At 38.2% G+C, this 27370-nt stretch overlaps 2 protein-coding genes and 1 non-coding gene across 5 annotated transcripts in view; 2 read left to right on the top strand and 1 right to left on the bottom strand.

The window, feature by feature from the left end:
• nonC (no-on-and-no-off transient C) overlaps positions 1-3662 on the top strand; it is a 91078-nt gene extending 87416 nt beyond the window's left edge. Inside the window, exons 13-15 of one of the 2 annotated variants that reach the window (XM_053750559.2) lie at positions 419-489; positions 846-943; positions 1033-3662. In XM_053750559.2, coding sequence (XP_053606534.1) covers positions 419-489; positions 846-943; positions 1033-1110 — 247 coding nt within the window. In that variant the 3' untranslated portion in view covers positions 1111-3662. Of the gene's footprint in view, positions 1-418; positions 490-842; positions 944-1032 lie in introns of both variants that reach the window. The other variant, XM_053750558.2, reaches the window with a different exon arrangement.
• A 475-nt stretch (positions 3663-4137) lies between these two features.
• Tmf (TATA element modulatory factor) lies at positions 4138-27055 on the bottom strand. 2 transcript variants are annotated; one of them, XM_053750562.2, is made up of 12 exons: positions 26565-27054; positions 24823-25805; positions 23159-23376; positions 12835-12976; positions 11367-11586; positions 10297-10397; positions 9784-9892; positions 8982-9162; positions 8761-8905; positions 8463-8528; positions 7545-7727; positions 4138-6889 (listed from the first exon to the last, which is right to left on the bottom strand). In XM_053750562.2, exons 1-12 carry the CDS (start codon positions 26719-26721, stop codon positions 6743-6745), a joined length of 2652 nt encoding a protein of 883 aa, XP_053606537.1. In that variant the 5' UTR covers positions 26722-27054; the 3' UTR covers positions 4138-6742. The 2 variants fall into 2 exon arrangements, with proteins under 2 accessions (XP_053606537.1, XP_053606536.1); XM_053750561.2 differs by having other exon boundaries at positions 24823-27055.
• A 62-nt stretch (positions 27056-27117) lies between these two features.
• On the top strand, positions 27118-27211 carry TRNAI-UAU (transfer RNA isoleucine (anticodon UAU)). Its single transcript has 2 exons — positions 27118-27155; positions 27176-27211. It is a non-coding gene; the product is annotated as a tRNA-Ile (tRNA).
• Positions 27212-27370: the final 159 nt, after the last annotated feature.

Here is a 27370-nt window from a genome sequence, read left to right as displayed (position 1 = left end):
AATACAAAGGTTCGTATTCGGACGGTTAAATCGAACGCGGTACGTCTCACTCAGTAACGTGCGGCGCGCGGAGCCTGCGCCCGCGGCCTGCAGTCGGGCTCCGCCGTGTTGCCAGCAACAGGTGGATTATAGTTAATCTTAAGTATATGTTTGTATCGATCAAAGGTTGGACGGCAGACACTTCCGCTTCCGCTTCCACCAATATACTGAGTATTTATTTACGTATTTGGTTGGGAGTACTGGCCCCAGTCTTAACTATGGCTTCATGGAATGCAATGGCGGCAGTCTACATTCAACTGTCAAGTTTCCTTTTGCTATCGTCATATGATGTTAAGCTATGTGTTTGCTGTTATATTTGAATCTGTGCAAAAGTTGTTTATATAATGAATGTGGCAGCAAGTGCGATATGTCTCGACAGGTTGCCGACTGCGTGGGCCTCGGAGTCGGCGGGCCGACGACTCACGCGACAGAACGCCGTCGCCAGGCACGGTATGTTTACGGTTATTTTATATTCTTAAAACAGTTAAAACTTAGTACAAGTTAAAATATCTTTGTTTGTAATAACTTCACTGTATGAAAATATGCATATAAACAAAACTAAATACAATAAAGATAAAAAATATTTTGTCACTTTACAATATTTGACATTGATAGAACGAGACAAGTCATAGCTGCGTCTGTCTGTCCGCGATAATTTTAAAAACTACTACACTGATTTTCATGCGGTTTTCACCAAAAGATAGTTGTGATTTCTGAGAAAGCTTTACGTGTGTAATTTATTACGTAATTATCGGGGCGAAGTCTGTACGGGCAGCTAGTATTAACAGGTGCAACTGAACTAGCAGGTGCGGGGAGTGCAGACGGCGAGCGCAGCGCGCAGGGCGCGGGCGTGTGGAAGCGCGTGCGCCTGAAGCTGGAGGGCCGCGCGCCGCTCGCCGACCAGGTGCGTACCCGCGCTGCTCGTGCTATTGCTACGCTGCATTACCTTCACCGATGTATTAAGAACGCAATGTTCGACTATTTTTCTCTCAGGTGGAATACATGATATCGGAAGCTCTTAGCGCAGAGAACCTGTGCCTGATGTACGAGGGTTGGATGGCGTGGGTGTGAGCCGGGCCCCCCCCCCGGCCACTCCCCGCCCCCCACCGCACCCGCAGCCGCGCCTGAGCCCTGCGGCCCGCGCGCCCGCTCGGGACTACTACTGACGACGTTACGATAACGTTACACCGAAGGGAAACGCTACCTCGAAGGTTGGGTACGTTAATTCGAAACTCAACGGTCGCGGAGCGCCGACGCGCTTCGCGGCGGTGACGACGAGGGCGAGAAGCCCGTCTCTTATTATTATTTTCATTTTTATGTTACGGTCGAGCGGCCCGGCCTGTTCTCCTTTTTATATATTTTCATCCATACTCATTCGACAAGAAATATATTTGCAACAGTTTGTTTATAAATGTTATCTAAAACGTCAGGTAAAATATAACTTTATGATGAATCCATCAAAAACATATATATGTAATCAGGTATTTGGACGACAGGCCCGGGTAAAGTTAGAATAATATTGAATTGAGTGTAGGAGCTATCTGTAAAGACGGCGGACGCCGGTCCCTGCTGATCTGTCTCAACCAGGACTGCGTCGTTTTATTGTTAAAACAACCAAAAAATACTCGGACTTGTTTTAATTTGGCTTATGTTATTTATCAAAATTCCAATATATTCAATGGTAATATGTCGTGTTGTGACACCTTCAATAAGATCGATGATGCTGACATCATCAGACTGTAGGTGTCGCTTGCGTCGAAGTTGGATTATGGTGTAGATGTAACGCATTTTTTAATTAATGTATTTTAATATAAGCTTATTTTTAGTTTGGACTCGTCTCCTTCTGTTCTGTAAATTAATTATCTACTAGCCCAATTTATCGCCGTGATTTAGAAGATATATGTTAGACAGCTATAGGAGAAATTGTCAAGTCTGTTCATGCATTGTAAACAAAACTTTTAAACAAATCAATGTATATAAATGGAAATAGTCACTAATTAATTCCATATTCTTAACGGACAATTCGAAATTTGCATTACAATTTAGATTTTAAAACAGAGAGTGACTCAGCCGACGCCGGCGGCAAATATATCGTGGATAGCGGCCGGCACTAGATTTTTTTTATTATGTGTACCATCTATATTTTATGTTCCGAACTATAGTTATACTTCCCCTATTTATATAAACAATTGAAAACGAATACTGATATTTGTAGCGTATAAGAGCCATGCCCCATTGCTCATTCGCGCTCCGTCACTTTAACGTCCGTCGACAGACAACATAGAACACCACAGAAATTGGTATTTTCCATAGGTTTTGACTATTGATACATTTCCGCGCTGTTCAATCGACGGATGTCAAAGCGCAACGTAACGTGGCTTTATCTTATGACGAAACATTAAATTATGATTATTTTCTCAATTCTACAAGAGGTTCTGAAACAAAATAAAAAAATAACTGACCAACTGAGTTCTTACACCGACGAATTAACTCACTCACCTCTGTGTCATGCGCTGGTGCCGGCCGCCATGCCTAATGCCGACGCCGGTTTAGGAAGCACTCCCTTTAAAATAATGAACCTAAGTTGTTACACAGAATTGTACGCAGGCTTGACCTGGAATATCCAGTAGATACATATGGCTAAGGTGTATACTAATAAAAATATCGTTCAAAATACAATTAGTTTCGCCTGGCACCGCCTCGCACTCTTTTTATCAAACTGTATGTAAGAAATGGAAATAGATTTAAATGTGAGTATTATAAACATACAATACATTCGTCTGGTCACATACATCCCGTATGTGTGCCTACTGCTTCTAAATATTAGTACCTATTAGATACCTTTGTGGGGTGAGCCTTACGTTGGAATCAAAACAATCATGTAAGAATATATAAATAGTCTAGAAATATAATAGATTGTAGAATACACGTTGAGCTAACTGACAATTCCAGCAGTTTATGCTACATGAATGGGAAATATTTATTCACTAATCATAATACCTACATAGGATGTTGAGACAAGGAGTAATGCAGAACATTTAGCAGCATAGTCCCACTAGCACAGGAGATGAGTCCATATTAATCTCATATAGCCGCATATAGCATGTGTAAACGGCGCGTGAATGTAAGGAAATTATTTTAACCTTTAAGAATTAGACAGAGGGCTGATTATTCAATTTTCTCATTTTGACTTGACCATAATGAAAAATAATACTATTTAACGAATCATAAAATGTACCATCAGAAAATTGATAAATTGGCTCTTATTTATGCTCTGTCCGCACGCGACATGTCATCGCGCGGTTTTTATTCTCGCGAATTATATTCCGCACTCGCACTTGCTGCGAATACTTTACGAGTGCCGGTGCGAGTACTCTAGTAAGATTCAATGTGCCACATTACAAGAAATAAACCGCGCGGTGAAATATCGCAGTGCGGACAGCCCTATTGTGTGTATTGAAGGGACACGAAATACGTTCGGATCGAATATTCGGATCCTAGTAAAATGGCGTCCGAACTGAAAATACAATACAATTGTTCTCGAATGTTACGGACGTTTCCGAAATCGTGAGCCCGTGAGTTGTCGCTTGTCATTTTAATATTAATAAATGGTGTATGTCAAATATGTGTCTTTTCAATGTATTCCTGTCTTCTACTTCGGTCATTTTAGCATGTTAGTCCCGAAGTCTTCCCACATGAACAACAATATATACGTTTTCCTCCCGTTGCAAACACGAACAAAATCATTTGATTAACTACAAGGACACCTAAAAATAAAATAAAACATAACAGAAAAAGAAATAACAAATAATATGTGAGTGTTGTCATGTATGAAATTGACAACACTCACATAACATAGTCACACCACCGCCAACATCACTACGCGAGGGACACCAGTTCATGTTCATTTAATAATTAACGTGAATGTAGTGGTCACATACAGTATACTCAATCTCACCAATTCGTGTAAATCGTCTCACAGTGACGAATATTCTCAATAATATTCGACACTCTCGAATCGAACTAGTATGAATGCATCTAGAACTAGCGAGGATGTCGCGTGCGTCAGTAACGACAGCGTACAATAACAAACAACAGTCATATTTACATAATATATTAAGACACATATTTTCGTAATTTGGTATATTAATGATACATTAGACACATAGTATAAAATACTAACCAACAACGATGTCTTACACTCCCCTGTCCGTCCGTTACGACCAGCCTTTAATTCAGACATCACAACTTAAGCTATAATACATTGCATCGAACGTTTTCTGCAAGATCGAAAAAATTGTTTTCTGCAAGAAAAATAAGTAATATAATATCTTATTTTCAAACAGGAACTTTTAATTTACATTAGTCTTAATGTTGTTACATTGATGAAATTCAGATGTCCACGCCTTTTACGGAATAGGAAAAAATATATCGATGTTACATACGATTTCAGACCAGCTCTAAGCTCACATTTGTGTGCACTACGCGAGGGACTGATTTGCCTTATTTCTTTTGTTAACCTATTCCGTCCCACTGCTGGGCAAAGGTCTCCCCCAACTCCTTCCTAGCCGTTCTATCCGATGCTTAATCAATTCAGCAAAAATACATGAAATTATGGCAAAAGCTCTTACATTTAATGGCAGTGAACATATATCACATACATTTTATGATAGCAAACTCTCGAAATAGGTATTATAAATGATATTTTGAATCATTATTTTGCGCAAGCCGAATGTCAAATGAGTTTCGATCTTTATGGCAGAAAACATTCAGCTCAAAATTAGACAAACGGCAGAAATAAATAATAAATAACAATATACAATAAAATTTAAACTCCTAATATGAAACAATACATGAGTTGACCAAATACATTTATGAATTATAACTACCGAGCACCAAATATATTTTCGAGGTACAGACACACATACTACTACATTAAGCCGGGTCCGCTGCGCCAAGTTTCGTTCATCCCCAGTGGTGACGATTGGAACTTTTTTTTCCCACTCGTTCCGTTATAGACCGAGAGTCAAAAAAATACATGAATCTCATCTTAGTGGACAGTTTCAAAATTAAACTTTTTTTTATGACGTACATAATAAGATGATGCCGTGTGTCTGCACCTTCGTAATGTTGCAGCCGCGAGTGGTACATGTAAGCGGTGGCAGATCAATGAAGTTAAAAAATATACAACAGTTTTGTTTATTTGGTATCTGTTGTTAACTTTTATTTAAGCAGTCTAAATATGGCCGTCACGCTGCATATAATATACAATAGAAATTGCAATCAACACAAAATCTGAAATGATTCAATTACAATATTTTACATTTACCACTTTGGCCTCACATTTGATAAATATGACTAAATTATGGCATTAAATAAGGAACTTTCACAAGTGCCATATTAAATTATTGATTTAAATGTAAAGAATGCGAGAAAGGTGACGTCATTACGACATTTTTATGCATTTCATCTACAAGTTATATCTCGTACTTATGGCAATCACTATCCAGCTTCCCAAGAGACAGCACGATCCACTCACCAAAAGAATTGCATTTATGTAATTTATTGAATATTGACGGTAAATAAGTTTATTTTACGGAGAACTCGTTATTTATATAACTTGCCTATGTTTACGATCCAATAACCACAATAATTATTATTCATTTAAATAGATTCTATTGTAAAAACCCTCAAGTTAACTTAGGGATCGGAATGGTCACGAGTATGTAGTGAGATTAAATATTTTATAGAATTATGTGATATCAAATCTTCTAACAATGAATTAAGTAGCTTTATTTTTTTTTTGTTTTTTTATTTGGTTTTTATGATTTAAATCCTACAGAGCTAATACACTGGTAATCGAAGGCGCAGTTACATGTAGTGTAACAATAATGTACATTTAAAATTGCATATTATTTGCAATGTCCAAAATTAGAAATACACATGGGTACATATCGATTATTAACGAAGATAGCACGTGAGTAAAAATTAATCGAATAAAAAGGTACAACGTAAATAGTATACATTTTTATTTGCTTTTTGTTTTATTTATTTAAAAATGCGCTGCCACAGAGAACATGGAAAGGTGTATTTATAATTTTGTCTTGCTATGATATACATTAAATTGGCAACCTATACTAGGATGTAAATTCTGATAAACCCACAATAATGTCTCAATAAATGTTCATTAGCAGTCCTTAGGGCTTGTAAATATGGACTGAAGAATTATTGAGAAATACATGTATCACAAGATATCCCCATACTCATAAAAAATTTCAAACACAACAATTTCATTTAAAATAACAAGTTATAATCAATAAGTTGCCTAAATTTATATCAACTTACTTTTACGACTATGAGCGCGGTCCCATTGGTCTGTTGTGTTCCGTCGGCGCTCCATTGTTTTAAATAGGTTTTTTAAATAAGTACGTCGAAAAAATATTCCTCGCATCGCGTCTGGTCGACAAGGCCCTATCTGTCGCTTTAGGTTGCAGAGTATGAAAACTAGATTATGGATACGTTAACCCATCGTCTTTAGTTTTCTTTATCTTTGCTTCAACAAGAGGTATTATTATTTGCGACCGGTTTCCTGCAGAAAAACTAAAACAACGAAAGGTCTACTTCCGCCTTTAAAGGAAAATAATACAATGAGAGGTTGACATTTTTTATGAATACACTTTTGTGGTCTGCGTCCCCCACCCGCCTACGTGCGCCCCCGCAGCGCTATGAGCTCGTCCAGCTGCGCCTTGTAGAGCTGCGTGACGTCCTGCAGGTCCAGCCGCAGCTCCGCCAGCTGCTCCTCCTTCTCGCCGTACATCTGCAGCAGCGCGTCGTACTGCTCCTGGATGCCCTGCAACGGCCGTCCACAGACACGACGTCTCAATTATATTCCGAGGATATGTTTGCAGAGGGTAATCTTCGGAACTTTTGTGCCGTTTTAAAAAAATAATTCACCAATATGTGGCATGGAATGTCAGGGTGGACATGGGCTATATGTATGTCATTCTATAAAATAACAAGGACTTTCCATGGTAACTCAAATTGTAAAGAAAACTGTCGATTGAAAGTTTTCTTTTTGAACGGTGCTTTCTCGGGCGGAATGCATCAATAGTTTCTATGGAAAAAAAATCGACCTACAATGAAGTGGGCGTCAGTGTATACATATATCTAGCTTTCATAGTTTCTACTAAATACTACTAATCACAATAACTACTTGTCTTTTAAAGATTAATTAAAATCGGCAGGTAATAAGTAATTATTACCTGCCGATTTTAATTAATCTTTGTAGAAATACAATTGTGTTATTATTGTGTCTATAATGTGATAAGAATTTAACCAATTGTGAAATGTAACTCCGTCTTTATGGAAGTTCAATGTCGATGATTTATTTTTGCGGCAGAAAACTGAAGAACTCGCTCGGACTGGATCTAGCTAGGACTCAGAGTTTGAGCCTCGCTATGTCCACTGATGTCCGATTGATTAGAAGGTACGATGCGCAGCCGCACCTGGTAGTCGTCCAGCTTGGCCTGCAGCTGCGCGAGCTGGCGCCGCAGCAGGTCGCGGTCGGCGGCGGCGGCGGCGGCGGCGGCGGCCAGCTGGCGCCGCTCACCGTCGCGCCGCGTCAGCGTCCACAGCGCCTCCTCCACGCCCGCCGCCGACAGCCCCGGCGCTGCCAGCGCGGAGTTGTCCTGCGCAGGACAACTCAGCGCTTTTACTATTAAGTTGCTTACGCTTAAAATATTAACGCTCGGACAATTTTAATTCGGCTAGAAATTTTAGTTCCACGAATAAAATAATAAACTATTAAACTGATATGCAGTTAAAAAGAATTTAACGATTAAATCTGTTATTTTTGAAGCCATTTAGCCCACCTCAATAGACCACTCGACTGATTTTATCAATGTTGTAAAGCTTTATTGTAGTAGTTGTAGTTGTATTTTTTTATTCTCATTAAAGTATATTAGGAATCAATGTTGACTCCAACAATCATTACGTCATAATACGTCATAAACTTATCGATCGAACAAGACTTACTTTTTAGACTGAATATAGCAATATTAAGGCAACCAATATAACGCTAATATTAATTACATCAAAATTATTCAAATATTTATCGCTCATAAATCAAAAATAAACACAAAACTAAGGAAATATTTCATTTTATACTAGACCGTGGTGTTAGTACTCACACTGTCCGAACGGAATAATTCTATTAATAATATCAAAGTCTGTGAGGATGTATGTATGTTTGTTCTCTTTCACTCGAAATCTGCTGGACGGTTTGTGGAAATTGGTACCTACACGGTACCAATTTCCTGGAACCTGGAATAACATATAGGGTACTTTTTATTCTGAAATACCCATGGGAGCGAAGCCCCGAGTCGCAGCTAGTGCTGTATAAATGAAATAGAGAAAGTAATTACCAGCGGCCAGGCGGGGGCGGCGTCCGGCGCGGCCGGAGACTCGGCCTCGCGCGCCGACAGCTGCTCCTGCGGGGGGAACGCGTGCTGCGTTACATTCTGTGCTACACTCTGCTACTCTAGCTCGGGTGCACGCCCAGCTGTGACACGGCTAAAAATAACTTACTACCCCTGAATACTGTTGGAGGATATTTAGGGTTACTTGAGGTTAAATAAGAAACAGTAGAACAGTAAATTAAAGTTTTGTGCAATTTAGTTGAGAGTTTTTAGATATTTTCTAGACGGCACCGTAACAACGGACCTGCAAAATAGAGTTTCTCTTCCGCTCCGCCTCCAGCGCGGCCTTCTCCTCCTCCAGCTGCGTCTCCAGCTCGCTCACTCTCTGCACCAGCTCCAACTCTCTCTCCGAGATCTGCGCGCGCAGGGCTTCGAGCTCGCGGGTTTTGCTGGAACACAGCGACGGACATTAAACATAATTCAAAGACGAAATAAATGAATATAATAAAGAAATGAAGCGCAGACCCGTGCAGACGCGCGCGCGCGTCGCCGAGCTCCGCCAGGAAGCCCGCGGCGTCGCCGGCCAGCTGCTCACTGTCTCGCAGCCGCGCGTGCGCCGCGCACAGCTGCGACTCCAGGCTCAGCTTCAGCGCGCGCGACGCCGACTCGCGCTCTTCCGCTCTGGCTGCGCGACCTTCCGCTTCATCTGACGATTGTACACACGACACATCTGTTTATTGATCACTGACCCACTATACCGCCGCAGAATTAGAACACTCGCGTCGTATTTAGGGAAATATTTCCCGCAGCGAGAAGTGGCAGCGGCTGACTGTAATGTGGGGTTATACTAAGCAGTTGCGTCGCCATACATGTCCAGTATCCTAAAATTACACCGCGCCAAATGCTGCGAATAAAGTATTCGTGCAGACGTCCGACCGTTATACCTAAATAAATATAACTTGAATTCACGAATCAAAAAACCCATAAAATTAGCTTTTATTTTTCCTATATAATTTGTCAAATACATAGAATTACTACTATAACTTATACTGTAAGACAATGCTAAATATCATTATTTTAGATCCATTAAAAATTGTATCTAAATGTGTGATTCTCAAAGCGCTCCAACAGCAACTGCTGCACTATTTCACATTTTAAAAAATACTATCTACAATAGGTTTTACTAATAATTAATCAGTACCGTAGAAAAATAATTCATTTCGGAAATGACGACAGCCATGCAAAGCTCTCGTTTTTTTTTTTGAAGAACAACATCCTCAAAAGAAATGTGTTTTGAATCTACTACAGGGACATGGAGAAGCCTTACTGAGCTGATGCTGCAGCGCGCGCACGTTGTCCTGATGCGCCTGGTCGCGACGCAGCGCCGCGCGCTGCTGCGCCGCCAGCTGCGACAGCAGCGCCGCCACGCCCTCCTCCTGCACCACACACCTAACATATATATCGCCGGCGAAACACTAGCGCCCAACTCGGACACACCAATGTATGCCGACATATCCTCCCGTGGATGTCGTACAACACATAGCCTTAACAGCTGACAACAATAGTATTCCTAAGGAGAACCGACGTCAGGCAGACGACCGGTAAAACCACAACCAAATTTTGCAAAATTAAGGCTATTTTTCACGTCAACCTCGGGCTTCGCAAACTTGCATTATGCGGAGATGAGTCATAATACATAAAAATACTATTCAATCAAACACTATATACAGTTAAAAATAATAATAATCATAAAGAACTTCTTGAAATTCCTGACATTTAAAAATAAAACTGTATGCAGTTCCATGTAAGTTATTCAGAAAGCAAATGAAAGCGAAGTGACCTGCGCCTGCGGCGGCGGCTGGTCGCTGCTGACCAGCAGCTCGCGCGCCTCCGTCACCTGCTGTCGCAGCGCCTCCTCCCGCGACAGCCAGCGTTTCTCCTCTGGTACACAATAACATTCATTTATTATTGAGTTCTCGGTCTGCCTCTCCGTCGCCGACACCCCGCGCTTCTTGGATCAACAAACCTCAACCGCATCGAGTCGACATTTATAAATAAATATATTAAGACAAATCACACAGATTGAGCTAGCCCCAAAGTAACTTCGAGGCTTGTGTTATGAGATACTCACTGAACGGTACTATATTTTATAACAAATATGTATATGTATAGATAAACATCCAAGACCCGGGCCAATCAGACAAAGATCATTTTCCATCATGACCCGACCAGGGATCGAACCCGGGACCTCTCGGTTCAGAGGCAAGCACTTTACCACTGCTACACCAGTAGAAAATGAGGCTTTTGTCCAGAAGTTGGACAAAAAATTAGCTTTAAATATTTAATAATTCGAGGCGTGTGACCTCCGGTCTGATGCGAAGCGAAGATAAGATGCTACACGCAACTCAATATAATGCCTCCACTCTTGCTTTGAAGATCCTTAAATTAGTACATTTGTTATCATCGGCCATTGTGATATTCTAAATAACCTTCCTTATCAATGGATAAGGAGTTTGGGCCATAACTTAGGCCCGCTGTGGATTGGCTGGGTTTTATAATTGCAAGCAAACACAGCCGACCACAGGCCAACAGCTCAACGTGCTTAGTGCAATGAGGAGCTCAAAACAATATTTTTGGTCCATCCACCAATATCCAATGACAAGTGGCTTAACTGCCACTATCGTACCTAGAGTGCGCGCACCAGTACGACATCGAGCCCCTTGAAAATTAAAGAAATTCATCTCAATTGCAGCTACAATATAACTTAAAATATATATTATAGAAAATATGATGACGTTGGATCCGTGCTAAATATAATGCGACAGTCGGTCTACTTGTCACTTTCTTGACTAAATCTGTATTTCAACTAAACTATACGAAGATCCCGTGGCACAGATAACCTGGACTCACCATTGAGCATCTCCTTCCGGAGCTGCTGCAGCTCCTCCCTCAGCTTGTCGGCGAGGTCGCGCTGCGCGCGCGCTTCTTCCTCAAGCTGCGGCTGCGACGCCCGCAGCCTCTGCAGCTCCCCGGAGCTCCTCTGCAGCTCCGCGAGCTCCCTCCGCGCCGCTTCCAGCGAAGCCCGTGAGGTCTCCAGGCGGGAGCTCGTGTCGTCCAGGAGGCTCTTGGCCTAAACAGCGTAAAATTATAACAATTTACATCTCTCATATTCGGCAAGTAGGTCCTTATCACCCCCAAATGGGGCTTGTAAATGGCCACATAGCGCTCTAACTATAATAAAAACTTCACTCTTTCAAAAAGTTCGCGTACATCTAACCATCATACTGGCAATAGACATCAATATGCGCTTGCTCACGAAACAAAGCTCCACCTGCCGCGGTGTGTGTTGACGTGTCAACAAGGAACGTGAACAAGGGTGCGCATGCGCACCCTAGAGTGGAAGAGAATACAACAGTAACTAGTGGAAACTTAACTGGTTTTTGTAATATTTAAGTAACATTTTATTGTTTTTCTATTTATAACTGTTTGTTTCCCAAATAAAAATAAAATAAAAATTTTGTGAGCGTTAACGATACAAGTACCTAATTTAGTATCAATTTCCTATTCGGTTGGAAAAATTAATCATTAGCTATTCCACTGATAGCAAGTAATCATAATGACGATAGATCAGACGAAGTTATCAGTTTAAACACTCAGATTTATGCGGCGTAGATTAAAACGAATTATGGAAATATAGTATGTAGCGATCCATCCCGGCTTCGCTCGAGTAAAACCATAAATAATGTGTAATAATAATACTTCCTCAGGAATCACATTATCTATTGATACAAAACCGTAAAAAAAATTATCAGGTACTTTTTGAGTTTATCGCATTCACACAGACAGACAGAAACTCGCGACAGGAGGACTTCATTTTATAGTATGTAAGAATATTGTTTGACACAATAAACAATGTTTTACTAGGTTTGTCATAACTCAATACTATTAGTGATGATTTTTAAAGTCATAAGTATTCAGAAATTAGACCTTCGCATGTACTTTTCCGCGTTAAATTTAAAATTATATAGAGTTTCTCAAAAAGCTACAAACCACTTGCATTAACGACACTGCTGCGAAGGTACTAATAGTAAAATAAATAAATAAATAAATAAATACATTAGGACAAATCACACAGATTGAGTTAGCCCCAAAGTAAGTTCGAGACTTGTGTTATGGGATACTAACTCAACGATACTATATTTTATAATAAATACATATATAGATAAACATCCAAGACCCAGGCCAATCAGAAAAAGATCATTTTCCATCATGACCCGACCGGGGTTCGAACCCGGGACCTCTCGGTTCAGTGGTAAGAATCTTACCACTGCGCCACCGAGGTCGTCTTGTATGTAATAGTGTATGTGTTGCATGTTACCTCCAGCAGCTCGGCCTCCAGCTTCTTGTTGGCCGCGGTGAGCCGGTACACGGCCTCGATCTGGCTCACTTCCAGCTCCTCCTTCGCCGCCATCGACCTCTTCACGCGGTCCACCTCGGCCGTCAGCTCGGCTATCTTGTCTCTATGGAAACACAAGTTTTATTTTCAATTATCGAACTCAAATACGACATAATCAGTTTAGGTGGAAGCAGCCTAGCCAGCGATTGTTGTGTTCCAACAGCACCACTAGTACTTTGGTTAGGTCAGGCTCTACTGACTGTGAGACCCAAAGAACTGTAATCTACTCTGATGAATTGGGTGCTAACCTGGGTCCCTTGCTTTCGAATTATACTACACAGAACACATGCAATATTTGTATGCCAGGATTACACATTTCACAAATAATGTCCAAGATAAAGAATGAGAAATTTGATCACAACACTAATCTTATAGTAGCCATAGGCAATAGTAAAAATGTCTCTCGTGGAGATTTATTAAACTGTAAAAATGTTCTGGCAGAAATTGAAAAATCGGGTGTTGGCCAAATAATTTTAGTTCTCTTCCCATATATTAAAAATTATTCTAACAACAAGTATATCCATACATTGAATACATGTTTATATAACCTCACTTGGGATTTAAAAAAGATTTATATTTTAGATTTAAATAAATATATTAATAACTGCTTTTACAACAATGGTACTGTGTACCTGCCCCATAGACATAAGTCGACTATTGCTAAACTTTTAGCATACAATATTTATAGACCCGTTATATCAAATATAACGAAGTCACCAGATATTAGTACTAGTACTAATAATTTAGTTTTAAACTAGGTAATAAGACAGAGGTGAAACCTTCTTTTATAAACCTTGTTCATCAAAATATACAGGGTTTCACCAGCAAATATAATGAAATTTGTTTATTCTTGGAACATAGAGAGGTTGATATTCTTTGTGTTACAGAACATTTTTTTAAAAATGAAATTAAATTAGCTTTTCCAAATAAATATATAGTAGGAAGTACATTCCTAAGACAAAGTTCTGAACACGGAGGGTCCTTAATTTTAATTAATAGAAATTATAAGCATAAAGAAAGGAAAGACATAGTACGGTTGTCAGTTGAATGCAAAATAGAACTTTCCTGTGTAGAGTTGGATAAATATATTATTATTTGTGCTTACAGACCTCCTACAGCCTGTTATGAAACTCTTTTAGATGTTTTAGAGGAAGCCCTCAGGCGAGTTACCTCCAGCAATAAGCACATAGTTTTATGTGGTGATTTTAATATAGACATTTTGATTTCATGTTCTGAAAGCAATGGCTTTAAAAATTTGCTCGATTCATTTAATTTAAAGCACACATTCTTTGAACCCACTAGGATAACCTCGACCTCAGCCAAATGTATAGATAATATTTTCTGTGATTGTACTGTTTCTGAAGGAAAGCTGTTCGCCTGTCTGGGGTCTGACCACCTGGGCCAACAAGTATCACTTATTCGTAACAAAGAGTCTAACCTTATCTCCGCTCCTGTAATCCGTAGGCCGTTAACTAAGTACCGCAAAATGCGTTTTCGCGAAACCATAAATAAGAAATTGCCTGAATTAGATTTAACTAAAAATCCTAATGAACATTATAATAAGATTTTTAATACAGTGGAAACAGAATTCAAAAAAACTTTTCCTCTTAAGACCTTTAATAATAAAGTGAAACTTAAATTTTGCGATTGGGCTACAAATGGTATTTATATTAGCAGAAACAAGTTGTATGAACTTTATGGTCAAAAACAGTATAATTTTAATGCGGAATTTATATCATATGTTAAACGTTACTCTAAAACTTTTAAAAAGGTATGTTCAACAGCAAAATCTTTATATTTAACTTATAAAATAAAAAATTCTAATGACAAAATCAAAACAGCTTGGTCAATCATTAATAAAGAAACCGGCAAGTTTAACCCACGCGACAACAATATTTCTTTAAAAATTGGTGATAAAACCATTAATTCAAATGACGAAGTGGCCAACGAATTCAATAACTTCTTTGCCAATATTTCTAAAAATATTACGGGCTCCCTTTCGTCTTGTCCCAGTGCTGCAGATGATTTATTAAAAAGAAATGCCTCAGATCCTAAATCTACCTTCCGATTTAGACATATTTCTCCTGAAGAATTATTATCTGCTTACAAAGCACTCAACATGAAAAATACAGAGGATCTGTGGGGTATATCTGTCTCAGTGCTTAGCACTATTATTGATCTGATTGCTCCCCACTTAACTATTATATTCAATAATTGCATCTCAGATGGAGTTTTCCCTGACCTCATGAAAATCAGCAAAATTATACCTCTTTTCAAACAGGGCGCTAAAAACGATCCCACTAATTACAGACCCATTTCTATTCTACCTGCATTAAGTAAAATTTTTGAAAAGCTAATTTTAACTCAATTAGTTTCCTATTTTAACATAAACAAAATATTACACAATAGTCAATTCGGTTTCACTAAAGGTTCCACTACTGATGCAGCAGCCACTCTAGTTGGAATTATCAATGATGCTTGGGAAGCCGGACAGGATGTTATAGGTGTATTTTGTGACCTTTCAAAAGCTTTTGACTGTGTCGACCACAACATACTGAAAAATAAGCTTAAATTCTATGGTGTCACTGGAGCGGCCCTTGATGTACTATCTTCTTACTTAGACAATAGAACTCAGAAAGTAGAAATTAATAGAGCAGCCTCTAACAGCGCTCCTGTGCACATGGGCGTGCCTCAAGGCTCCATTATTGGTCCTTTTCTATTTCTAGTTTATATAAATGATCTTCCTTGTCTTGCCCAACAATTGTGTGATGTAATTTTATTTGCTGACGACACGTCACTACTGTTTAAAGTTGATAGAAAAAGTAGAAATTATAACAATGTAAGCAACATTATGTCACTTGTGCTTGAATGGTTTACAACTAATAACCTGGCTTTAAACACAGACAAGACCAAGTGTATTAAGTTCTCTCTTTCAAACGCACCCCAACTTGATATTCCTTTAGTAGTTAATGGTAAAGTATTAGAATGGGTACACAGTGCCAAGTTCTTGGGCATTACTGTGGATAGTAAGTTTAAGTGGGATAAACATATTGAAATCACGGCCAAAAAACTTAGTTCGGCAGCTTTTGCAGTGAGAAGGATCAGACAGTGTACAAACATCGAAACAGCTAGGCTCGTGTATTACAGCTACTTTCACAGCATAATGTCCTACGGATTATTGTTATGGGGTAATGCAGCTGACATAGGAAAAAATTTTGTTTTACAGAAACGAGCAATTCGTTTTATTTATGGGCTTAAGCCACGGGATTCCTTGCGAGAATTATTCAAATCGATAAATATTATGACTGTTGCATCTCAGTACATCTTCGACGTACTTATTTTTGTTAAATCTAACTTACACCTGTATAAAACATTGAGCGATGTTAACAGTGTAGTAACTCGTAATAGGCATAAACTTTGTATGAACAGATTCCGACTTAAAAAGGTTAGGCGGTCTTTCGTGGGTCAAAGTGTTAAATTGTTCAATAAACTCCCTGTAGAGGCTATTAACTTGCCAATGCCAAAATTTAAATCATATATTAAAAATGCTTTAATGGCTAATGCTTATTACGCGATTAGCGACTATTTAAATGATAAAAAACCTTGGACCCTTCCTAAAACTTCCACCTCTCACACTTGATTTTAATTTTTTTTTATTATTATTTATATATTTTCTTGACATGTTTATTACATATATTTTGACATTTATTGTAAAACATATACGTGATTTGTGATCTCCAAGTGTCTGAAAGTAACATAGGTATCTATTATGTTAGATTATGGAGATCGAGTATGTCATGCACATTCAAATGGTCAAACCGGTAGCGGCATCGTGGATCGTGTCGGGAGGTTCCCTCTATTGTGGTTGAGCTTCGCGATGGCTGACTCACGCGTCAACTCGTGAACGGGTGCTGCCGGGGGAACTGGTCAGCTCGATCTTTTATTAAAAGTTTTTTTTTTTGTTTGGTTAATTATACATATATATATAAGTATATATATATTTTCCTTTCATCAGCACTTGATCACAATCATAATATGTTTCAGTATACCTTTTGACCATGTACTTTATTATGTACTTAATGTTATATTACTGATAAAAAATTATACATAAATTTATATATAAAAAATGGTAAGCCCTTCTGGCATAATAGGGACCAACACTGTTTGAATGAGTTTCTTTCGGCATTTCTTCTCAGCAGTGGTCGTTCCGAAATGCTAGTAGTTTGTAGCTTTGGTAAACATCATTTAATTTAGATTATGACGTGAAAAAGTGCCTGTGAAGGCCTAATTTCTGAATAAATGATTTGATTTTGATTTTTTGATTTTCCATTTCTAGGCAAAGGATGGGTTACTATGACCAGTTTTCACTCGTCTACTTTCACATTACGGTATCTGGCCGCTAGCTGAGCTTCATTCTTTCATTCTTTGAGCTACATTCAACAAATTTCCTATGAAACTCAGCCTTGAGGAATATGACTTGACTCGCAAAAAGGAAACAAAACCTATCAGAAAGTCATGCGGTTAAACCTAATAATAATAATAATAATATATCTTTATTAGACTCTTTTTACAATAGCTCATATATGATTGGGTCCTCCATTTAAGTATAAAATACTTGTGTTTGGAGAGCCCGCTCTTCCAAAGTAGTTGTTTACACTGATTTGTTACAAATTCACTGATCATGTTTAACAATAACAACATAGCTCAATATTATAACATACAGTTTACACCGACAAATAACGACACAATAAAAATGAAAAACATATAAACTTGTCAACTAAGCTAGTATAGTTACCAAATCACCAATAAGAATATACAGTATTAAGTCTAAAGTTAATAATTATCAAACCAATTACGAGTACAAATGCGAAAGTCCGACTGCCTGTTCACTCTTCACGGCTAAACAGGTGAACCGATTCTGATGAAATCCGGTACGGCTATAGTTAAGGGTTCAAACATAGGGTATCTTTTGAAAAATAAATCAATTCCTAAGGGCCAGCAACATCTAGTTAGTATAATGATATTGTGCTTGGGTGTTATATTAAGCGCATAATAACATTTCTATCTCATCATAAGTTTTACTCTTTAGAAATAGGGTTACAGTTTTTTTACATTCATGAGAAGTTGTTCGGTAGATGTCCAGATTTCTATGGAGATGATTATATATGTGCGAGGATTGTCTAGTGAACTGCCTTTGCGCATAGGTGGTTTTGACTGGGACTATCTCAGTCACATTATTTCTCCGTCTTCTGTTTAGTTTGCTAGCATCAAAGTATAAAGATTTATGTTTTTTTAGGGTTATATTTAAAATATACAACTTTCTAACTGAAAGCAAATCGCAATCTGAGTATAGTTGAGAGGTAGAGTATCTGTAAGGTTTAAAGTACATTAATTTAAGAAGGGATCTTTGTGCTCTTTCGAGAAAAATAAATTCAGTTTTTGTAGCTCCTCCCCAAACAGAAATGCAGTAACCTAGGATTGATTGGGCAAGTGAAATGTATATTAATTTAATCCATTTGGTGTCTAGTACATATCGCAGAGTTTTAAATACCCACATCAATTTACGCAATCTATTTGTGAGAAGCTCCAGGTGCTGGTGCCAAGTAAGTCTCTGATCTAGCATTAATCCTAGATATTTAGTCTTTTCAACCCTACTGATCATGCTACAAGAACAGTCTTGAGAATTCATACATATGTGTATCCTAATATTTAAATCATTTTGAGGTTGAGTATTATTGTAATTAGTAAATGTAATATAATTAGTCTTATCCATATTTAACGTTAACAAGTTAGTCCTCAACCATTTAGCTATCATAGTAAGTCCAACCTCCGCAGAATTTCGCACTTCATTCCAGGAGTTGCCCACAAATACTATTGCAGTATCGTCTGCATAAGAAAATATATGGCCATTATTAACCTTCATGTTGCAGAGCTCGTTAATATAGATAAGAAATAATGTAGGCCCCAACACGCTCCCCTGCGGAACTCCGTGTCTGACCTCTGATTGCTCACTCACGTACGGGCCCACCTTAACTCGTTGTTTACGGTCCTTTAGATAGTCAGTGAGGAGAGCAAGCGGTATCCCTCTTATTCCTATCTTATCAAGACGATTTACAAGAGTAGGGACAGAGACGGTATCAAAGGCTTTTTTGAGGTCCAAAAATGAGGTTAAGCACTTCTTACCACTGTCCACTGCTTCAACAATTACAGAAGTCAGCGCAATGATAGCATCCTCAGTAGATACCCCTTTTTTGAAGCCAAATTGAGAGTTAGAAATTATGTTATACTTTTCCAGATAATTTAGAAGTCTCTTGTTAATAAGTTTTTCTAAAATTTTTGAAATAGCTGTCAGGACGGAAATAGGTCTGTAATTGGAAACATCTTCTCTGTCACCACTCTTGTACACCGGCGTAATAACAGCTTGTTTAAGAGCTGCTGGGAATACTCCATTTTTAAAACAAAGATTTGCTAAATGAACTATTATCGGAACAATTAATTGATGAGCATATTTCAGAAACCCAGAAGGCACGTTGTCCCAGCCTGGAGCACTCTCAGATTTAAGTCCCCTCAGAATTTCATAAACCTCCTCACAGTCCGTATCCAACAGCATGAACGATGACGAATGAGAAACTGAAGGGTCATTAAGAGTTTGACTATTTGATGAAGGAAATTTGTCCAATAAATCTTGTGCCATTACCGTTCCTATGTTCGCAAAATAATCATTTGCGTGATTCACGGATGCTTCAGGTGTAGTAAGGGTATTTAAAAGATCCAAGTTGTTGTTTGTATTTTTATTTCTATTTGTTATTGAATTAATGGCTTTCCAAAGATATCTAGGATTTCCGTTATTTTTAGAAATTTTCTCACGCTCGTACTTTCTTTTCAAATTCTGTAGTAATGTGTTACAATGGTTACGATAACGTTTGTAAGTTATTTTTAATACCTCATTCGATGGATCATTTTTAAGTTTAGATTGCATGTCATTCCTATTTCTAATGCAGCGTAATATGCCAGGAGTTATCCAAGGCTTTATGATACGGTCTTTACATGGAATTAGTTTAGATGTGGTATTTTCAAGAATACATTGTCTTAATTTATCTGTAATTATATCTGCCAATTTTATAGGATCGTTAATTGAGATCAGTTCCGCGAAATTATTTACAATTAAATAATTAAGGGTTTTCTCGTAGTCTGTGATTTTTTTACTTCTAATATTTTCATTGTTTTCATTAAGAGAGTTAGTATTGCTTAATTTTAGTAATGTCAGACGGTGGTCAGTAATTGTTGTGTCGAGAATAAATATGGAAGCTATATATTTCTTGTCATTCAGCTTCAGCATGAAATGATCCAAACAGGAGTTTACCCTAGTAGGTAAAGAGTGGCCAGGAAGGATACCGTGTAGGGCAAGCATATTTAGATAAGATTGTCTATTTTTTATTTTTTGACTTTCTTCATTGGCTTTAGGTATCAGGTTTATATTTATATCACCCGTCAATACTACCTGTTTACGATTTTTTAAAGATTTTAAGTGCGAATCTAATGATAATATGAAACCGTCTGCGACTCTATTTGATGGCGACCTATATACACCAAGTATAGTTAAATTCGGTAAATTTACTTGCATACATGAAGCGTTATTTAATTTGATTTCTTTGACACTATTTTTGAGACGTTTTCTAACGTAAATGACTACTCCATCGCACTGATTAATATGGTTAGTGGAGTGGTAAGATATGTAGTTTTCGAGCTGTGGAATTGGTTTGGCATCATCTATTCTGCATTCACTCAGAACGATGACGTCAATTCTAAATTTAAATTGCGATAAGTTAACAAGAAGGTTATCAAAATTTTTATATATACTTACTATATTTTGTGAAATAATAGTATAGTCGTTTTTACTTGTGATGCAAGGCCTTATTATGAAATCATTCATAGACATCTGCTCTGATTCAGCAATATTGACTTTGTCTATTTCCTCCATATTAGTAAAGTTACTATCCATAATTACAACTTAGCAGAATGATGTATGTCATTATATTGGGAAATAAACACTTGTAATATACCAAATTATAAAATATTTTGTTTAAATGCACTTCAGAGTTTAAAATACCATAGAAAGTTGTTCGGCATCTATTCATTAGCAAAAAGGGAATCTTATGTATCCCCCAGCCACTTTCACATCTATAGCATGTATTTGTTTGTTTATTAATACGAAGAGACTGATGCATGCAGAAAATAATTAAGTACAATATTTGACTTTTTCGTAATTTATAAAAAATAATTGAAACGTGCCCATAAAAGCAGGCAACATATCTGTTTCTCGTCAAATTTTGCATCTGTAAGTCAGTAAGTTTTGAACTATACACTAAACTTTGAATACCAGCTTTGACTGTGCACATTTGTTGTTTGAGATGACTGGATGAACAGTGAAATAACCACATGCACAAAGTAATGAATAAGACTAAACTACTAATAAAAAAATTAAAAATGAAAGAACTAGGTACTATGAGTAGGACAGAAACATGCAATAGCCCAGTATATGTCACCGAGCCTAGTCAATCAATCGCCATGAGGCTCTGCACCTGAGCTTCACTTCTAACAATAATAACAGGCGAGCTGTCAGACTTTCGCAGATATACCCTGCCGTAGGAAGTCCAACAGAATTTGTATTCTCTTGACCTAGCGAGATCGCGAGCCAGGAAGTACAAACGGGAGCCTTTAGCTGTCAGTTGCTCCGACACAAAAATTGGAGTGTCTTCCTTTCTTCTCAAGCCCAGGTTGCTAGCACAAAGTTTCTGCTTGTGTTTTTTGTTGTACGCCTTGCAGTTTCTGAGAATTTCACTCTTGAGAATGGTTGATGAGGTCTCTATTATGATTGAAGTGTCGTTTTTACCTCCTTTCTTTTGTCGAACTCTGTATATATCTTTAAGCTGTGATTTTTCAAAGTCACAGCCCACAGTCTCGCATAAGCCTTTGAACATCTGTATTAAAGTTTCCTTCGATTCATCAGCGAATTTGGGAACGTTTTTGATTTCTAAATTAGTTTTACGACTTTCGCGTTGCAATTCTTCAATTTTGTCTTCAAGAATGATCGTATATTCCAAATCTTTTTTATGTTGTGTTTCCAGGTGTTCAATTTTCTTTCTTAATTCCTCATTTTGTGAGGTCAAATGAGATATGGCTTTTTCAATATTTGAGTTTGTATTTTGGATCTGATTTAAGGTGGGAGTTATTTTTTTAATTTCATTTTCATGGGACAAAAACATGTTTTTAATCAGCGATAACATTTCCTGTTGGAAAGCTTGGAATCTGTCTGTGTGAGTATCAGTAACCTGTACCTCACCCCGTTTCGATGCCCCCAAAGAAATACAATCGGTATACAACTCTGTAGTGTTGGTTTCGCTGTCGCTGCGTTGCCGTTTGTTATTGTTCCGCATTGTAATGTTTAAATTGGAATCCGACAGCGTACGAGTAGGGATGTTATCACTCGCTTGTAGCAGCGTGATGTTGCGAGAACCAGCACTTTCTGATCTGATTTGAGGAGGTGAATGTTGAATAGACATTTTGCGTAGTGTTTTGTACCCCAGTATAAGTTAACTGTTTAGAATTAGAATAGACTCTGTTTATTATAAAGTGGTACTTGCGTGTCGGCTACGAGCAAGTCGTAGCTCAGTGGTGTCGTAGGCGCTTCGTAGACCTTGCGTCACGGGGTCGTAGCAGCTCGTAGCTTGATGGCCGCTCGGTTGCCGTTCGCCGTCAGTCGTGTGGGATCGGTAGACGACGCGTCGTCGCAAGAAAGAAAGAGATGAAAAATGGCGACTATCTCTTATCGCAGCGGGTGTGAAACGATCCCCGCACCAGCCAGAACTTGCCGACGCCGGGTGGGAGTTAAATAGCGCGTAATAATAGCACAGGGGATTCTAACACTTATTTTTGAGTATGAAATTGGGTAATTAGCTTGCACTGTTGTAATATTTGCAATAGTAATTTTTGCAACACGTCTGCTCTCAAACAAGGCCACGGACGAAGAGTGAAAACCTGAATAATATCTACAATAGAATAGAATATCCGGTTGTCAATGGCCAAAATTTAGGGTTGCAGAGAAAACCTCACAAAGTGGAGAAAAAAAAAGAGAAAGCGGAAACTATGTTTCGACGCTTAACAGCTGAGGAATAAACTAGAAAAACAAGACGGAATAAGAAATAGTTATCATATATAAGTAAGGCAGAAGTATAAAGGAACCTACCTAAGTCCTTTGATAACCTGCTCGTTGTCCTTCTCTTTAGCTCTCAGCTTCTTGATGATGTTGGAGTGCTGCAGCTGCTGCTTGGACAGCTTCTCCCCCTCTTCCTGCAGCTGGCTGATGACGTCGTCCTTCTCCTTCAGCGCGTTCTCCAGTTCCGAGGAGTTCTTCCTCGATGTACATTCAGATTTCATAGAGTCGAGTTGTTTTCGGAGCTGGTCCTGAAGATATGCGTATTTTAAATAAAGTAATTAAATATAAACAGACAAATCGCACACAGCCTCAAATTAAGATTGACTTAATTAACTTAATGTGTTAAGTGATTTTGTGTTGGATTAAAATTTATTCCAGTAATAGAATGGAGGGAGGTCCTTGTCCAGCCCTTGGACACTTTCGGTTCACATTAGCCCATCCCATACAATATTACTTATTTCATGCCAGTCCTTACACAGTTTTGTTAATTTATAAATATTTAGCTAAAAATCATTTGGAAGTAAAATCTGTATCGTTAATCAAATCAAGGTTCTTCTAATCTATGACTGAGCATGCCTAATTAACTACTCGACGCTAATTAATGAATTCAATAATAATACAAGTAATGTTTTTATGCGACTTTCACATAATTTTGTATTTTTACTGAATAAAGTTGGCTACTTTTTGACAACTATCACTAGCTACTGACATTGAATGTAACTGGGTAGCCCTGTGAAGGAGAAAGAAAACCTTTGAAAACATTTGGAGAAAAGGAAGATCTTAAATCAAGTCATCAGGGCCGAATGTATTTTGTTGAAATCTGGTAAAACATACACATATTGCAGGATAGTATATTTTCCACGCGGACGACTGCGCGGGCTAAAACTAGAAACTAATATTTAAACAAGATTACCTGTGGCATTACCTGAAATTATGGTAATAAAAAATGCTATAGTAGTGTAAGTAATCATAATAAGCCACCCTACTGGTAAACTTTAGAGCTGCCGAGTGTGGCCGCTACGATACATGGGTAGAGTAGAATTGAACAAAACTGAAATAATACATAGGGTACTCTTTATGTTGAAATACAGCTAGTAAGCTATATATTCCATTATGTACATCAATTAAGAAGGTATATTATATGTATTTCTAGATTCAGAATGCAACCGTGAATAACTTTCTACCCATATGATTGAATGTGACTATATGGTATATGGCATTCACTCTCCATCAACTACATGGTGTTTCACCTCCAATGTAATATAAGTAGCATATATAATGATTCATTTTTGTGATCAACAGCAACTATACCTATTGATAATAAACACATAAAATAAAGTTTAATGTCAGTAGAGAAATACATGCTGGGTTATTGCAGTTGATAACGCGAAATGCAGTAATTCAACTCCACACCAGGCTGATAAAACTTGGGAAAAAATAAATGCAGAAAAAAATAGTTGCTATGTTTTTTTTATTGTTAATCTGCTGAAGTGTCCTGCAAAGAGCGCAGGCCTCCCCTTCCTATATTATAGGGTCAGGCCCATCTCTGGCAGAATTACAATACAATACTTACAAAAAATAGTATCTGTTCTATAAATCACAGCCCTTATATTAATAAAAATCACCAACATACAGTGAATCTCTGAACAAACTTTTCACAACTGAATTAAAATATGAAAAGAATCTCCAATTACCTTATCTCTGATAGCCTGCTGAAACTTCTTCTCCAAAGCAGACATTCTTTGAGTATAGTCTTCGGTTATCATATTGATATCTCCACCCTCATGTCTGGCCAGCAACGACTCCACCTGAGACTTCAAGTCAGCATTGTTCTCAGCTAACTCCGCATTGCTCCGGCTCACCTCCATCAGTCTACTCTCTCTAGCCTCCAGTATCTCCGCCATCTCACACAACCTCCTCATCAAGCGATCCGTCTCTGAACATTGACTCTCATCGCTAGTATTACTTTGCACAGAGGCTTCAGACAACTCTCGATTGTGACCTCGAATCTTAGTAGCTAAAGACTTCCCCAACACCAAGTCAACTAGATTTGGTGATGTAGTCCCATCAAACTTCCCCTGCTTAAAAGCATACTTTGCAGGACTATTTCTGAAACCATGACTTTCACCATTTGGACTAGGTATTATTTCGATATCAGAAGAAGTTGCTGTCTCTAATTCATCACCTGAAGTGTGCCCCGAGGTGCGATCAGAACCAATCTTCACCAAGTCACTTTTACTGTCAGAACTAATAGGTGATGTTCTCTCCTTCACGCTGCAATCTTTTTGAGAAGATTCACTACTTCCTGCAGCACTACATTGGTGTTTTTCTATATTAACAAAAGCAGAGGTGTCAGACCTGGACATTTCAACTGTCACATTGACATTATAAAATGATGATGAATCACTTAACCTCTCCATCAATATGTCCTCCTGGTCATCTTTCTTCTGTTCCTCTGGGGCTTCTAAAATAATACTGTCATTGTCTGCATTCAAGGTCCTGTCAGACCAGGACCCATCATTAGATGAGTTCTCACTCAAATGCATCTTCTGAGAAACAGATTGCTCTAAATGTATAAAATCTTTATCAACACCTTTCTTTGGTTCATTTCTAACTGCTTTCTGGAATGGACTAATAGGTTTCTCATCAGTATCTAGTACCGTGGGAGCAGTGCATTCTGAAACAGAGTTATATGACATAGTATCTTCATCATCATCAACTACTAAACTAATACTGTCAGCTGTTTCAGCCTTTTCAGTGTGGTCACCAACTGGTGTAGTTTTTTTGTCACTACATTCACCAGGAGAGAGGTTAGATGATGTGCTGCTGTTTTTATCACTCGAGTAACTGTCGAATCCGAGGCATTCAATGGAACTAGGGCTCACAAGGCTGTCTGGCAGCACTTCAACTGATTCTGAATTAAGTTTATGTCCCACACTACTGCTGTGAGACATGGACTGGCCTGACGCTGCCTCCGAGTCTGGAGTTGTCTTCATACTTTGTGATAAAACCTCAACAGAATCAGAACTGTTTCTACTTGATATCAATGACAGCCTGTTTGACCTTGTGGATGATCGTCTATCATCTTTCACATCATCTTTACATTTCATTTTCGACTCTAATCCTTCTGGTCCATCAGACATAACAAGCTGGCTTTTAGAAAACAGGTCTTCTTGACTGCCATATTTGACGTCAGATATTAAATTCATAGATTTTGCTTTAGGTGGCTTCACTATAGTAGATTCTGCTTTACCCTCATCTTTAGGCTGTTCAAAGAACGAGCCAGCAAATGATCCCCACATGCTTTGATTATTTATTTTAGATGGGCTTTCGGTTACAACAGGTTGTTCCTTTATAGGAACATCTTTGGTACTTTCAGCACTCACTGACAACCCCCAGGAAGAAAAGAAATCTGAGGTGTCTTTTTGTGGAGTACCTGGAGAAGGTTTCTCCGCTGGCTGCGTAGGGGACTCGTCCTCCGCCTCCTCCCCGCTCTCGTCTTGAATATCCAGGGCTTTATCGATGGTTTTCTGGGCTTCTTTCAGAGCTGTCTTAGCAAGACTTGTCAAACCCGAAGTGTCGAACCAATTCATAATGGGGTCGCATTAGAAACACGGTCACTTCACTTACAATATTAGAATAATAACACGTTAAGCAATCAAACACGTATTTTGTTGTATAATCACAATGTTATGGGAAATAAAATCCACAACACTGAGTAGATGACGTTTCCATTTTGTTTATATTTTCAAGTTATCTTTTTCAAATGACACCACTTCTTTATAGTTTTTAGCGATAGAAATTCATCCAAATATTAATAATTAATTTTAACTAACATTTAAACGATAAATTTTCCTTCTACAAATATTCCACTTCACAAAATTTGCAAAAATTACGACTGATTTTGACGTTTGCTATCACTAAAAGAACGTCATTTGACTCAAATATCGATGCAGAAAAGATCCGGCATTTTCGCCATTTTGGTTACAGCTCCAGTGGCGCAATTGGTTAGCGCACGGTACTTATAAGACAGTGTACGTGTGAGTAATGCCGGGGTTGTGAGTTCGAGCCTCACCTGGAGCATTTATTTTTATCACTCTATTTTTTCATATTTTTTGTTATATTTTTGGTTTTTATGAAATAACTTAAGCTTTATTTCACCAATGATAACAAATAGCGAAATTAAGAAGGGAGAACTCTCATGCAAATAGAAAAATGGGAATGTTGGATTACAAGATTTTA

The sequence above is a fragment of the Plodia interpunctella genome, chromosome 10 (assembly GCF_027563975.2).
Source record: "Plodia interpunctella isolate USDA-ARS_2022_Savannah chromosome 10, ilPloInte3.2, whole genome shotgun sequence".
Lineage (NCBI taxonomy): Eukaryota > Metazoa > Arthropoda > Insecta > Lepidoptera > Pyralidae > Plodia > Plodia interpunctella.
The sequence above is the reverse complement of the archived record's forward strand: the minus strand, read 5'-3'. Positions and strand labels throughout refer to the sequence as shown.

Coding starts and splice junctions, on each gene's coding strand:
- Tmf (XM_053750561.2), bottom strand. CDS start 26,721: ATGAATTGGTTCGACACTTCGGGTTTGACAAGTCTTGCTAAGACAGCT. Junction 11,587..12,834: donor TGGAGGCCGAGCTGCTGGAG/GTAACATGCAAC, acceptor TACGCTGTTTAG/GCCAAGAGCCTCCTGGACGA. Junction 8,529..8,760: donor AGAGAAACTCTATTTTGCAG/GTCCGTTGTTAC, acceptor TTCCCCCCGCAG/GAGCAGCTGTCGGCGCGCGA.